General features: G+C 40.8%; 1 protein-coding gene across 4 annotated transcripts in view; it reads left to right on the top strand.

The window, feature by feature from the left end:
* The first annotated feature begins 260 nt into the window (after window positions 1-260).
* LOC107082787 (transcription activator BRG1-like) overlaps window positions 261-12,445 on the top strand; it is a 28,458-nt gene continuing 16,273 nt past the window's right edge. For 2 of the 4 annotated variants that reach the window (XM_015371643.1, XM_015371646.1), the window contains exons 1-15: window positions 261-444; window positions 875-1,109; window positions 2,834-2,966; window positions 3,506-4,042; window positions 4,210-4,308; window positions 5,964-6,222; window positions 8,918-9,044; window positions 9,132-9,305; window positions 9,416-9,589; window positions 10,618-10,791; window positions 10,882-10,929; window positions 11,093-11,223; window positions 11,873-11,948; window positions 12,038-12,147; window positions 12,228-12,375. In XM_015371643.1, the coding sequence (XP_015227129.1) occupies window positions 894-1,109; window positions 2,834-2,966; window positions 3,506-4,042; window positions 4,210-4,308; window positions 5,964-6,222; window positions 8,918-9,044; window positions 9,132-9,305; window positions 9,416-9,589; window positions 10,618-10,791; window positions 10,882-10,929; window positions 11,093-11,223; window positions 11,873-11,948; window positions 12,038-12,147; window positions 12,228-12,375 (2,406 nt within the window). In that variant the 5' untranslated portion in view covers window positions 261-444; window positions 875-893. The remainder of the gene's footprint in view (window positions 445-874; window positions 1,110-2,833; window positions 2,967-3,505; window positions 4,043-4,209; window positions 4,309-5,963; window positions 6,223-8,917; window positions 9,045-9,131; window positions 9,306-9,415; window positions 9,590-10,617; window positions 10,792-10,881; window positions 10,930-11,092; window positions 11,224-11,872; window positions 11,949-12,037; window positions 12,148-12,227; window positions 12,376-12,445) is intronic. The other 2 variants (XM_015371645.1, XM_015371647.1) reach the window with 1 other exon arrangement.

A 12,445-nucleotide genomic window follows, 5' to 3' on the forward strand; every position in this document is an offset into this window, starting at 1 on the left:
TTGTGCTATACAAATAAATTTGCCTTGCCTTGCCTTGCCTAAAAATCTCACTGATTAATTTTTTAAGTGTTTGTGGTCCCCCTGCAAGAAGAAAATGGTCTAGGTCCCCGAAGGCTATGAATGCGCCCTTAAAGAAGCAGGTACGTTAATGATCATGATTTTAAGGTGAACTGTAAGCGCTCCTCAATCCACTATGGTTCTGTCCCGATGCGCCGCTGCGCGCGCATGCGCGCTGCCTCGCGGCAGTGACTAGACATTCGGTCATAGGAGCGGTGGAGGGGGGCGCTCGAGCCACGTCCATGAAGCAAATCAACGCTTGAAGGCGGATTACAAAGAGGCTGAGGAGACTAATTGCGACATCTGCAGCGTCTTCTTTCATCTCCCCTAAAATATCGGCTTGGGAGCGCACAGGTTCGGCCCAGACTGCCTGTTCTGTTGATGCCGGTAGGTCAGTCAGCACAAGCACAGTCCGCCATTCCCCCTTATTTTATGTTTAACCAGACCCTCTTCCATGCATTGATGGAGGAAATTGGCAGCGCAGGGGCTCCTGTGCAGAACTGGGAGGATTTGTCTATGTTCAGATCAAGTTCAGCGCTGCTGGGATTTTTTTACGCATCGAGCAGTTTGGTGCAGCGCAGCAGAGAATCTCCTGAAAAGCGTTGGAGAAATCCCCTCTGTTCTGGAAATGAATCATTATTTTCTTTATATCATAAAATTAAACTGCCGCGCGGCTGCATTTAAAATTCTGCTATAATATCAATTTATTTATATTAAAAACAGATCAAACAGACTTAATAATTCTATATATTAAATAGACAATTTTCCTTTTTTTTTCTTTTTTTTTTTTTTTCTCTGTTTGCTCCTTTTCTCCCAGGAGCAGGAGATCCAGGGCGATGTCAACACCTGATCCTCCCATGGGGGGTACTCCCCGTCCGGGTCCCTCCCCCGGTCCTGGCCCCTCCCCAAACGCAATGTTGGGCCCCAGCCCAGGTCCTTCCCCTGGCTCCTCTCACAGCATGATGGGGCCCAGTCCTGGTCCTCCTTCATCTGGGCACTCCCAGCCGGGGCCCTCTGGATATGGCCAGGAAAACATGCACCCTCTGCACAAAGTAAGGACAAGTCAGTCCAGGGCGTCCTACTCTGACCCTTTATGATTTCTAACAATTCAATTACAATGTTAATGAAAAAATATGATCTATTTATCTATGAATGCAGATGATATGATATATTTATTCTCTAAATTACTTCACATTGCGGGGCTGCTCAGTGGAGCAGTGGGTGGCACTGCTGCAGCAAGTAGGTTCTGGGTTCGATTCCCGGTCCAGGGTCTTCCTGCAGGGAGTTTGCATATTCTCCCTGTGCATGTGTGGGTTCTCTCCGGGTACTCCGGGTTCCTCCCACCGTCCAAAAACATGACTGTTAGGTTGATTGGCTTCTCTACAGACTTAGGTGTGAATGGTTGTTTGTTATGTTTGTCTCTGTGTTGCCCTGCGATGGACTGGACCTGTCCAGGGTGGACCCTGCCTCTCACACACTGACTGCTGGAGATAGGCACCAGCACCCATGCGACCCCACTCTGGATAAGCGTGTTAGAAAATGGATGGATGGATGGACGTTACACTGCATTGTCTAGGCTTCATTTATCTTTAAACTCCAGTTGAAAAGTTTTATTAACGCACACATTAATCCCCATCCAAGATGGAGGAAATCTTTTAGAGTATGCATTTTCCTCATTTGTACTAGTTTTGTCATATAATCTGCTTTATGGGGTCCACTGCCAGAGGTTACCTGCTTACAGTGTTTTTAAAATGTAATAATTGTTTTAACAACGAAAAATAATATATAGGCGCCTATTACTTTACAGGTTTTCTGTTTTAGGAAATGCCATAAATTAGCGTTGGTGTGTTTCTATTTATTATCACTTAAAGCCTTTAGCGGTATGTTTCCACCAGTTTGGTGCATCAAGAAGCTGAGATGTTCTTTGCAAAATATCTCAAGCTCAGGAACATTGGGTGGAACAGCAATTAGACTTCTAGCTCAGAAGTATCTTTAGACGTGAACAGTTCCATTCTAGCTGTAAGTCTATGGTTGTTGTTAAGCTGCAGGTTGAACCTGTTTCCTGAATCAAGTCAAGTTTGCCATTGGTTTCCTTCTAGCTTTGCCTCATAGGTTCATCCATGTTCCCAGGGACTCTGATCGGCTTCCCTGTTCCTTCAGTAAAAACATCCTCAGAGCCTACTGCTCCCATCACCACCCCTGACCAGAAAGTTCTGGTTTGGTCTCATCCAAATAAAACCCTTTCTCCCCCAGATCACTGTGCCCATTGCGTGGCTGATGGCAAACTGAACCTCTTACAGCTCCATTTCAGCAGTAGCGTTCCTCCATAAAAGTCAGATTTGTAGAATTTTGTGTGAACTGATTCTTCCACCTGAGCTGTAGATCTCTGCAGCTCCTCTTCTGATTATTTGACCAGTTGTGCTTGCCAAGGAGACACTGGTTGTGTCTACTTCTGTTTTCAAATGATGGACTGAATAGAACCCTGAATGATTTTTAAAACCAAGGATATTCTTTTCTATTTTAAATTTCTCTAAAGGTTTCTCCCTGACCCATCTGCTGTTAACTTTTGGTCTTTAAGGGGCAGTTTGTTCACTAATGTTCACTAATGATCCTCTGAGGCCTTCACAGAACAGATTTTACTTACTCTCAGGTCAACTGTATTCATACATGATTTCATTTGGAGGTCTCCAAGTAAAGGGGGCTGATTATAAACACAAGCCATATGGACTTCATTCTGCATTTAATGTCTCATTTTCTCTTTGAATATTTCCTACAGCCGATGGAGGGTATGCACGAGAAGAGCTTGTGTGAGGACAGTCGCTTCAGTCAGATGAAGGGGCTGTCGATGAGACAGGGCGGGCACAGCGGTATGGGCCCCCCACCCAGCCCTCTGGACCAACACTCACAAGGTAGTTTAACAATCTGAAGTAATGTCATTCCTTCCAGGGTTGTGTAAGAACAGGAGTGGTGGAATTGGGGGCGATGTGGTTGCATTTCCTCACAGGCAGTGTAGCTGTTGTCACACCCTACAATGTATGAAGGATTGTTTTCACTCTGTTCATTTGTTTTCTTTTTTTTTGTGGGTACTAAATGGGAATAATTAACACACAACTCAGTGTAGCTTAAACAAAAAAGAAAAGAGTTTGTTATCAGACAACAGCTGTGTGGTATTTCCTTCTGTTAGACATGCAGGGACTAACACCCAGCTGGTCTTGGGTTTAACGCAGGGAGTCTGTCTGAGAAAGCTTTTGAAATAGGAGTTTTGCAGGATTTAATGAGGGTTAGGTGGTGATTCATTGTTTAGGTTTGCTGCAGGCTGTGGAACACAAAATGGTTTTGATATTTCAGAATATGCATGTCACGGATCTACTGAGACTGAAACCAGACTGCGGTCACCGTTGTTTTGTTATAATTGCTCCCTCCTTGCGTTTGTGTTTGGGTCCTCCAGGTTACCATTCTCCTCTAGGTGGCTCCGACCACTCCAGCCCTGTCGCTTCAAACGGCCCCCCATCTGGTCCTCTTATGCCATCAACCTCCTCCTCATCCTCCTCTGCTGGTTCTGCCTCAGCCTCTCTGGACGGTCCCAGTGTCGATCAGCATTCTTTGGGGCCTAATCGTTCTGGACCAACAGGGAGTTCTGGACCTGGCCCAAGCCCTGGGCCTAGTCTTGGCTCTAGCATGCCCAGTCTTGGTTCTGGCCTTGATGGTAGCGGCCCTGGTGGTCCTGGTGGTCCGACTCCCTTTAACCAAAATCAGCTTCACCAGCTCAGAGCCCAGATCATGGCATATAAAATGCTAGCCCGGGGGCAACCCCTGCCTGACCATCTCCAAATGGCTGTACAGGGAAAAAGGCCGATGCCAGGGATGCAGCAGCAGCAGCCCATGTCCAGTCTGGTCTCTGGAGCTGGTGGAGGACCAGGTGGTGGTCCAACAGGACCCGGATCAGGGCCTGGGCCAATGGGCTCCAGCTACAGCCGGCCTCATGGTGAGTGTCCATGTAGAATGTGCAGAATACTGATGTAGATCTTTTCGAATTGTAAAAAAAAAAAACGTAAAAACAATCAGATGTTGTTGTATTTTTTTCTGATATTAAATTAATTAGTAAAAGTCAACCAATGAAGCACAGGTGTTATGTATCCTTGTATACCTTAGGTATGATGGGTCCCAACATGCCTCCTCCTGGTCCTTCAGGGACTCCAGTTGGAATGCAAGGACCGAATCCCAATGGACCATCCAAGTCATGGCCTGAAGGTTAGTTGTTTTCCTGTCAGACTACAAAATGAAGCAACTTATTTTGAACTCTGTCACCAAAATCTTATTCTATGTATGATACTATTCAGAAAATCTATGAAACCATCCCCTGAAAAATATTTTAGCTGATGAATTCTGACCTTAACCATCGCAAAGGGGTTTGACTACAAGCAGCAGGTATAGCAATAAAGTAACAGAATCAACAACCAAACCAAAAGATAAACATACCAGAGTCTCAAATTTGATCCCACTGCCTAAAATATATATAAAAAAAACAATAATTGTGAAATGTATTATATTTAGGCAGAAAGAAAATATTTCTGCACCAAAAAGATGAATTCATTTCTGATGATGAATGATGCTGTGTCACATTTTAGTCTGTTTTTTTTTTGTTTCCCAAAAATACCTTTTTCAGACACATCCTATTTGCTTTGGGTAGTTTTTTTGATCAATTACCGGTTTTATATACCTTTGCTATAATAAAGCTTTAATAATGTGTACAAGTTTCACACCAATTATGTGTGTATCTATGGACTAACAGCTGTTGCAGTGTAACTGAAAAACAGTTCTCTTACGTATAGATGCTGTTGAAAAAATGAAGTGCCTAAAATAGTTATTTTATAAATGTATTGACTCACTTTAATAGAGCTAATTATGGCTCCAAAAATTATCATAATTTCAATTCAATTCAGTTTATTTATATAACACCAATTCACAATACATGTCATCTCAAAGTTTTCTATCTAAGGAAAACCAGTTGATTGCATCGACTCATTGATTCAAAGGCAATCCCACGCAATAAGCATGATTGTAGCGACAGTGGAGAGGAAAAACTCCTTTTTAACAGGAAGAAACCTGCAGCAGACTCAGTGTGTGCGAACATCTGCTGAGGCTGAACGGGGTTCAAGGAGACAGAAGCAGACATAGAAAAAGAAACAGAGATTAAAAAAAAAAAGGCAACTGTAAACCAGCTCCACCGGTGGCTCTGTCCAGGAATCACACAGCCAGGCAGACGAGCTCAGAGCCAGGTCTCATGTCAGAGGATGAAGAGAGCACATCCAGTTAGTCACAGTCAGAGAAACAGGACTACACTGAAAAACAGGCCGATCTCGATTATCTAGAAACAAAGGTGTTGATGGCAGCAGCACAGCTGATATTTCTCTCCAGGATGGTGTCACACATTTCAAAATCAAACTTTCTTTTAAAGGTTGTTTATTTTCTTTTATGCTGTGATTTCTACCCACTTGAGCAATCAACGATTAAATCCTAATTTCTATAGTCTATTAATATGTTTCGATATTCTTATTCTGCGCATTTGTTACACAACACATAAAGTTGTTTCTTGCTGCGCTTATCCATCCTTAAATCTGTTCATCATAAGCCTTAATCTTTAGAAATGTCTAAATGCAGCTGTACCTACACTTAAATAAAGATCTATATTATGGGTTAGGATGTGAGTTATGATCATTTTAAACAAAATTGAAAAAATTAATGTTGAGTTGATTTTAAACGATGTAATTTGCTGCTTTATGTTGTCAAAGATTTATTGTTGTAAAATGCCGGATCCTCCTGTGTGTTTAGCAGAAACCTGTTAAAGTGTTTGTGTGCTGTGGTGGGAGGGGCAGAGCTTTACTTTAAACTTTCCTTTCCCTCAGGCCCTATGGTGAACGCAGCAGCGCCTTCCAATGCACCCCAAAAACTGATCCCTCCTCAGCCCACCGGTAGGCCTTCTCCTGCTCCCCCATCGGTTCCCCCAGCTGCCTCTCCTGTGATGCCCCCACAGACCCAGTCTCCTGGTCAGCCAGCTCAGCCTCCTCCCATGATGCCTTACCACGCCAAGCAGAACCGCATTACTCCCATCCAAAAGCCATGCGGCCTCGACCCCGTGGAGATTCTACAGGAGAGGGAGTACAGGTATTACAGCCTTATAGGGATTCCTCTTACTTTATCTGAAGTAGCTCACAGTTTGCCTACTGGTGTAAATAAAAACTAAATTTATGTGGAGCTAAAAAGTTTGCTTTTAAGTTTAGGGCAGTTTCTCAATATGTGTACTTGTGCGTTCTAAAGTACTCATGTGCTCATGAAATGTCATCAGCCTCAGACCTAGTACTGTTCCAATTCAAAAGAACATAAGACCAAGAACAGACAAAGTCCCCGGATATTGTTCTCGCCCCTCCCTCTTTACCCAGCATGCTTCAGAGCAGACTTGTCCGTTCTTGAGATTGACAGCTGTCCCAGCATGCACCGCGGCAGCAGCAGCTTCCAGTGGAGCGCTCATAGAACTCAGAGTATATAAGTTAAAAGTTCTCTTTTCTGTTGCTGTGGTTCTACAAAAATACATTTTAAGATCATCTGAGGCAAGAACATTATACTTTTAAGCATCATTATATGTAATATTGCACCCATAGGGCAACAATACCATTTTGAGAACCAAAAGTTTAACTTTTTATTTTTTTTCTTTGAATTAGGACAATGCACATTCATCAACATGTCAGCATAAAGCATCAATATAAATATGCCAGAATTAGCACAACAGCTAATCTGCATCCGCTGTCCTAAGGCAGGTAAAAACAGTGAACATTAAACAAGACGCTACAGGAGAGAACAGAGTGGACACAAACAGATAAGATGCCAATAACTTAAAATCACAATAAAATAAGGTTAACAATAAAATCAGGTTAACAGGCCCATGGAAACAGATGAATTTACCTGTGAACACATGTCTGGTTAGTTTTCAACCAGTGTTTCAAGGAGAATTTAAAATATATGTAGGTTAGACAGCCCCTAAAATGAGATGTCACCCATTCCAGGTAGGCAATAAAAAGTTCTACTGGGTTCAGTTTGTATTACCGTAGTCTTTTTCCTGCTTCACAAAGGTAGGCAGCAGCTTGACAAAGCCATGATGGCAATTATTTTACATCCAAGTAGTACAGTATGCAGTACTTCATATATACACACACACACATCAATTTTAAACAGATGGTATTGGTATCGGCTGATACTGCACAGCCAGGTACCGGGTATCTGGCCTATTTACTGTTTTTCATGCGTCATTTAAAAAAAAATTGAAATGTTGAGAGAATCAGGGCAACCAGTGGACCTCCAAGACTAATGGCAACCTCTCTTGGCATAGCCGATTCTGCATGCTCCTGTTCTCCCTGAATCCATACTTTCTTGTGTTCTTGTCAAGAATATACTTGGCAAGAACACGAGTTCATACTCGCGTTCTTGTGAATTGAGAAACGGCCTAAGTTTCCTGGAGATTTGACAGGCAATTTAACTTGGCACAACTGCTTTTATGCATGTTTACCAATAACTATTTTAAAAACAAATGGGCAGTGAGATGAATAATGATTATTTTAGATCTCCTAGTTAGGTTTGTTTATTGTCGATCAGTATGAGTTATTTGAAATTAGTGTTAAATTACTGCTGTAGTTCTTTGTTTTAGCCACAGGTGGCAGTATCATTAGAAAATGCCTCTTTAAAGGTAGAGCATAATTTTGATTAAAACTATGTAACAGGACATTTTAGTTCAATTACAGATATTACCACTACTTGTATGACCAACAGTGGTATAAGTTGTATAATTGTCAACTTTAATATTAAGATTCCTTCCAACTAATCTCACTCAGCAGTAATTTTCTCCCAAACATTAAAGGATCTCTTTTCCCCAAAAAGACCAGGGGTTTAATCCCAAAAGAACTCTCTGCTGGACAGTTCTGTGTTTCTTAAGATATATCTACAGCCTTCATTTAAAATGTCTTGCTGCTGCTAACCTTGATTCTTTGCATGGTAGTTTTTCTCTGTTTTTTTTTTACAGGTGCTAGGCTAATGATAGCCTTATTAGGTTGTTTTGATAGAGCTTGTTTATATTTATGTTTGCCATTTTTTTATTGGTGGGATTCCACCTACTTGTTTTCTTACAAAACCTAGAGAATCAGTTTCATAAATAACATATTTGGGGCTTTCTTTGAACAGTAAACATGACGGATCACAGCGGTGCAGAATAAAGGACTTTGTTCTGCAACCAGAGCGTAGTCTGAATCCCAGTTCCATCCTTCTCATTCGTTGTGTCTTTGGGCAAGACACCTCATGTGCATTACTCACTGATGGTGGTCAATGTGTGTTACTGTCAGCGTGCCCCAGAGCAGCTGTAGCTACGATGCACCTCAACACTATTACTTTGTGAATGTATGTGTGAATGACTGAAGGTAGTGTAAAGCGCTTTTGGAGTACTCTGACTTGAAAAGGCAATTTATAATGTAATATGCAATGTTAGAGCTGTTTTCTCTGCAGAAAGCCTGTTTCAGTAGACTCACAAACTAATGTATAGCCTGTTATTATTGTTAAACAACTGTACACAAAAAGAAAGCAATTCTTAAAAATAATAATGGGAGAGTTGTGGCCACATAACTACTGGTGTTGCATAAATGCACAGAATTGACACACTAATGATAAACATTTGGAGTTGAGTCTTGTTTCTGTATTCCAATAATTTGTAAAAGATTTGATGGATAAACCGAACCATACCTTAGATTTAATCCAGACATCTTTAGTGTTTGGATTAAATCTATGAAAGGACGTGATCATGTACTGTTTGGTTTTTCAGGTTGCAGGCTCGAATTGCTCACCGAATTGCTGAATTGGAGAACCTGCCTGGTTCTCTGGCTGGTGATTTACGTACCAAAGCTACAATAGAGCTCAAAGCTCTTCGTTTGCTGAACTTTCAGAGACAGGTAGGAAATAAAGTATGTTGAACTTAAAACATAAAGATTATATCTTCAACATAATATTCTCGGTGGAACACTTTGTGCTGCCTCTAGCTGCGTCAGGAGGTGGTGGTGTGCATGCGACGCGACACAGCTCTTGAGACCGCCTTGGATGCCAAAGCCTACAAACGGAGTAAACGTCAGTCGCTGCGAGAGGCCCGCATCACGGAGAAGCTGGAGAAACAGCAGAAGATTGAACAAGAGCGCAAACGCAGACAAAAACATCAGGTAAAGGAAAAAAACTCAAGTTACATGTATGATAATCATCATATAGTATTTCTCAGATAATTTATATATTTTTTTTCACTTGTACCTATCTACACCCTACTTGATAACAGGAGTACCTCAACAGCATTCTCGCGCATGCCAAAGACTTCAAAGAGTATCACCGTTCAGTCACCGGAAAGATTCAGAAGCTGACCAAAGCCGTGGCCACCTACCATGCTAACACTGAGCGGGAACAGAAGAAGGAGAATGAGCGCATTGAGAAAGAGAGGATGAGAAGGCTTATGGTAAGAAGTGACAGAAAGAAGGCTACCTAGAAAAGATATCAGGAAAGGAGCGGATACCTGTTCCAGTCCAATGACACATTAAAGTTAACATTACATATGTGCATAGAATAGAATAGAATAGAATAGAATAGAATAGAATAGAATAGAATAGAATAGAATAGAATAGAATAGAATAGAATAGAATTAACATTTGTAGTGGAGATAGTCATGCATGCCAGCAGGTAAGCTGAGTGCAAATAAAAGCATTTAGATACACATAAGGAAAGTAAATCTAAAAAAAAAAGAAAAAAGTAAAAAAGAGAATATACCTCAATGAGGTAATAGCTTTATTAGAATGTATGTTAACATATTAGTTGGTAATATATTTTAGCTAATGTGATATAAGCCTGTGTTATCTCAGCTAAGTGTAGACCACTGATCTCTATTTATTTACTGTATGTGATTGGCCATCGGTAGTACACATAGCTATGAGGTTACCAGCGGCCATATTGGTACTCCCCAGTCAGACTGGTCAAAATGTAAACAATACATGTGCTACAGCATCAAACAACAAAGATTTTAACACTTTCACGGGGGCTTAAAAATTTTAAAATAAAGTCATCACTTTGACACACACTTGCTGTTTCATGGCATCAGTAGATTACTGTGATTTATGGTAAAAAAAAAAAAAATAGGCACATCACATTGCACAGTCATTATGAAGTCCATAAATAATGTAATATAATATATTATACAAATCCATCACAACAAAAGTAGTGTGTTAATGGAGCATAATAATACTAAAGTCAGATATCAAAAATACGCTTTATTAGCTTGGTTAAATGCAAAATGCTAGGCTAATTTTAGCATCAACATCTGTATTAATATGACTTATTGATAACACACTGCTTGTTAAAGTGGTCTTTAGGCTGCTCTCCATACTCAGTCAGTTTAATACTGATTGTTTTTGCCTAGGACCTGAGGTATACCTTTAATTCACACAATAACTATTGGGAACCCTTTGATTCTCACCTGTTTGTTTTTCACAGGCTGAAGATGAAGAAGGTTACCGTAAACTGATCGACCAGAAGAAGGATAAGCGCCTGGCCTATTTGCTTCAGCAAACTGACGAGTATGTTGCCAACCTTACAGAGCTGGTTAGAGCCCACAAAGCTGCACAGGCTCTCAAGGAGAAGAAAAAGAAGAAGAAGAAAAAGAAGAAGGTAAAAAAAAAATAATAATAACTATATATGTTTTTGAAAGTTATATCCACCAGTAACCTTTGTCTGCTGCTGATTTTTCTTGTGTTGCAGTTAGAGAACGCAGAGGGCCAGGCTCCAGCTCTCGGGCCGGATGGAGAGGTGAGCCATTTATGGCATGAAAAGAAAACAGCCGCATCTTTTAAATAAACAGTATCAATACAAACAGCAGTTTTATTGTTTTTTTATGAACAATAACAATAATCAATGTTTCAATGAAGCCTAATGAAAATGACTTGAAAATCCTGGATACCTTCTGTTGCAGCCCCTGGATGAAACAAGCCAGATGAGTGACCTGCCTGTTAAGGTCATCCATGTTGACAGTGGGAATATCCTGACAGGCGTTGATGCTCCCAAGGCTGGACAGCTGGAAACATGGCTGGAAATGAACCCAGGGTGAGAAAAATATAACACATAGATGAAGGATGAAAACCAGGAAAGCTCAGAGGTTGGCGAGTGACTTCACAGATTCTTTAGACGCTTTAAGTCTTATTGAAAATGTTCTTGGTTTTAATATCTGTCTGTCTATTATAGAAATACTGTATTTGGAAAAATGTTATTTGGAAAATTTCCAATAAGCCCGTACAAACAAAATATTAAAAATATAATTTAATTAGAAATAAAAAGGTTTGGAATCATCCAACATCTCCCAGCCAAGTTCAAAACTCTCTAAAAAAAAAAAAAATCAATAAAGTAACTATTAGCCTTGTTCAGATGTTTTTCTATTGTATAAAACACCTTTTTTAGTAGGTTTTTAGCTTCTACACTACATGTTCTTGGTTAATTAGCTTACTTGCAAACTAAAAAAAAAGCAAGATCGGATATATTAACAAATTTTTAAACATATAAGGTTAATTATTTTTGGACCTTTGGTTATACGGGGTGATAATATGGAGTTCCTCTTCTGTTCCTACAAGGCAGCATGGTACATTTTCTACCCATTTAGGTTTATCCTGTTTTTCGTGCCAAAAAGCTTTTAAAGTTATAACTTTAGAAAGAGAAAAATCGTTTGATTTAACATTGTTGATAATTTGTGTCTGTTTAGTTACGAGGTAGCTCCTCGCTCCGACAGTGAAGACAGCGAGGAGGAGGAAGAGGAGGAGGTGGGTTGCGCTCCTAAGGTTAATATAAAACTTACAATCTACACACTATACATATCCTCACTTCTGTTGAGAATTCAACAACCTAAAGCTGGGAAACTGTTTGGTAGGAGGAAGAAGAGGAGCCTCAGCCTTCATCAGCTCCTGTGGAAGAAAAGAAGAAGATTACAGACCCTGACAGTGAAGACGTGTCAGAGGTGGACGTCCGACATATCATAGAGTGAGTTTTCCTGCTACGATACGGTTAGATGACTTTAACCTGCTGCCTTTGAAGTGAAGCTACCTACCTGTTCTGTGCAGGAATGCTAAACAGGATGTGGACGACGAGTACAGCGGGGCGGCTTTTGCTCGAGGACTCCAGTCATATTACTCTGTGGCTCACGCCGTCACAGAGAAGGTGGAGAAACAGTCCACTTTACTGATAAATGGACAGCTCAAACAGTATCAGGTAAACACAAGTACTTACTGTATTTTCACGACCATAAGGCGCACCGGACTAAAAGGCGCACTCTCAGTTA

This window comes from Cyprinodon variegatus, unplaced genomic scaffold, assembly GCF_000732505.1.
Source record: "Cyprinodon variegatus isolate N-32 unplaced genomic scaffold, C_variegatus-1.0 Scaffold61, whole genome shotgun sequence".
Taxonomy (NCBI): domain Eukaryota; kingdom Metazoa; phylum Chordata; class Actinopteri; order Cyprinodontiformes; family Cyprinodontidae; genus Cyprinodon; species Cyprinodon variegatus.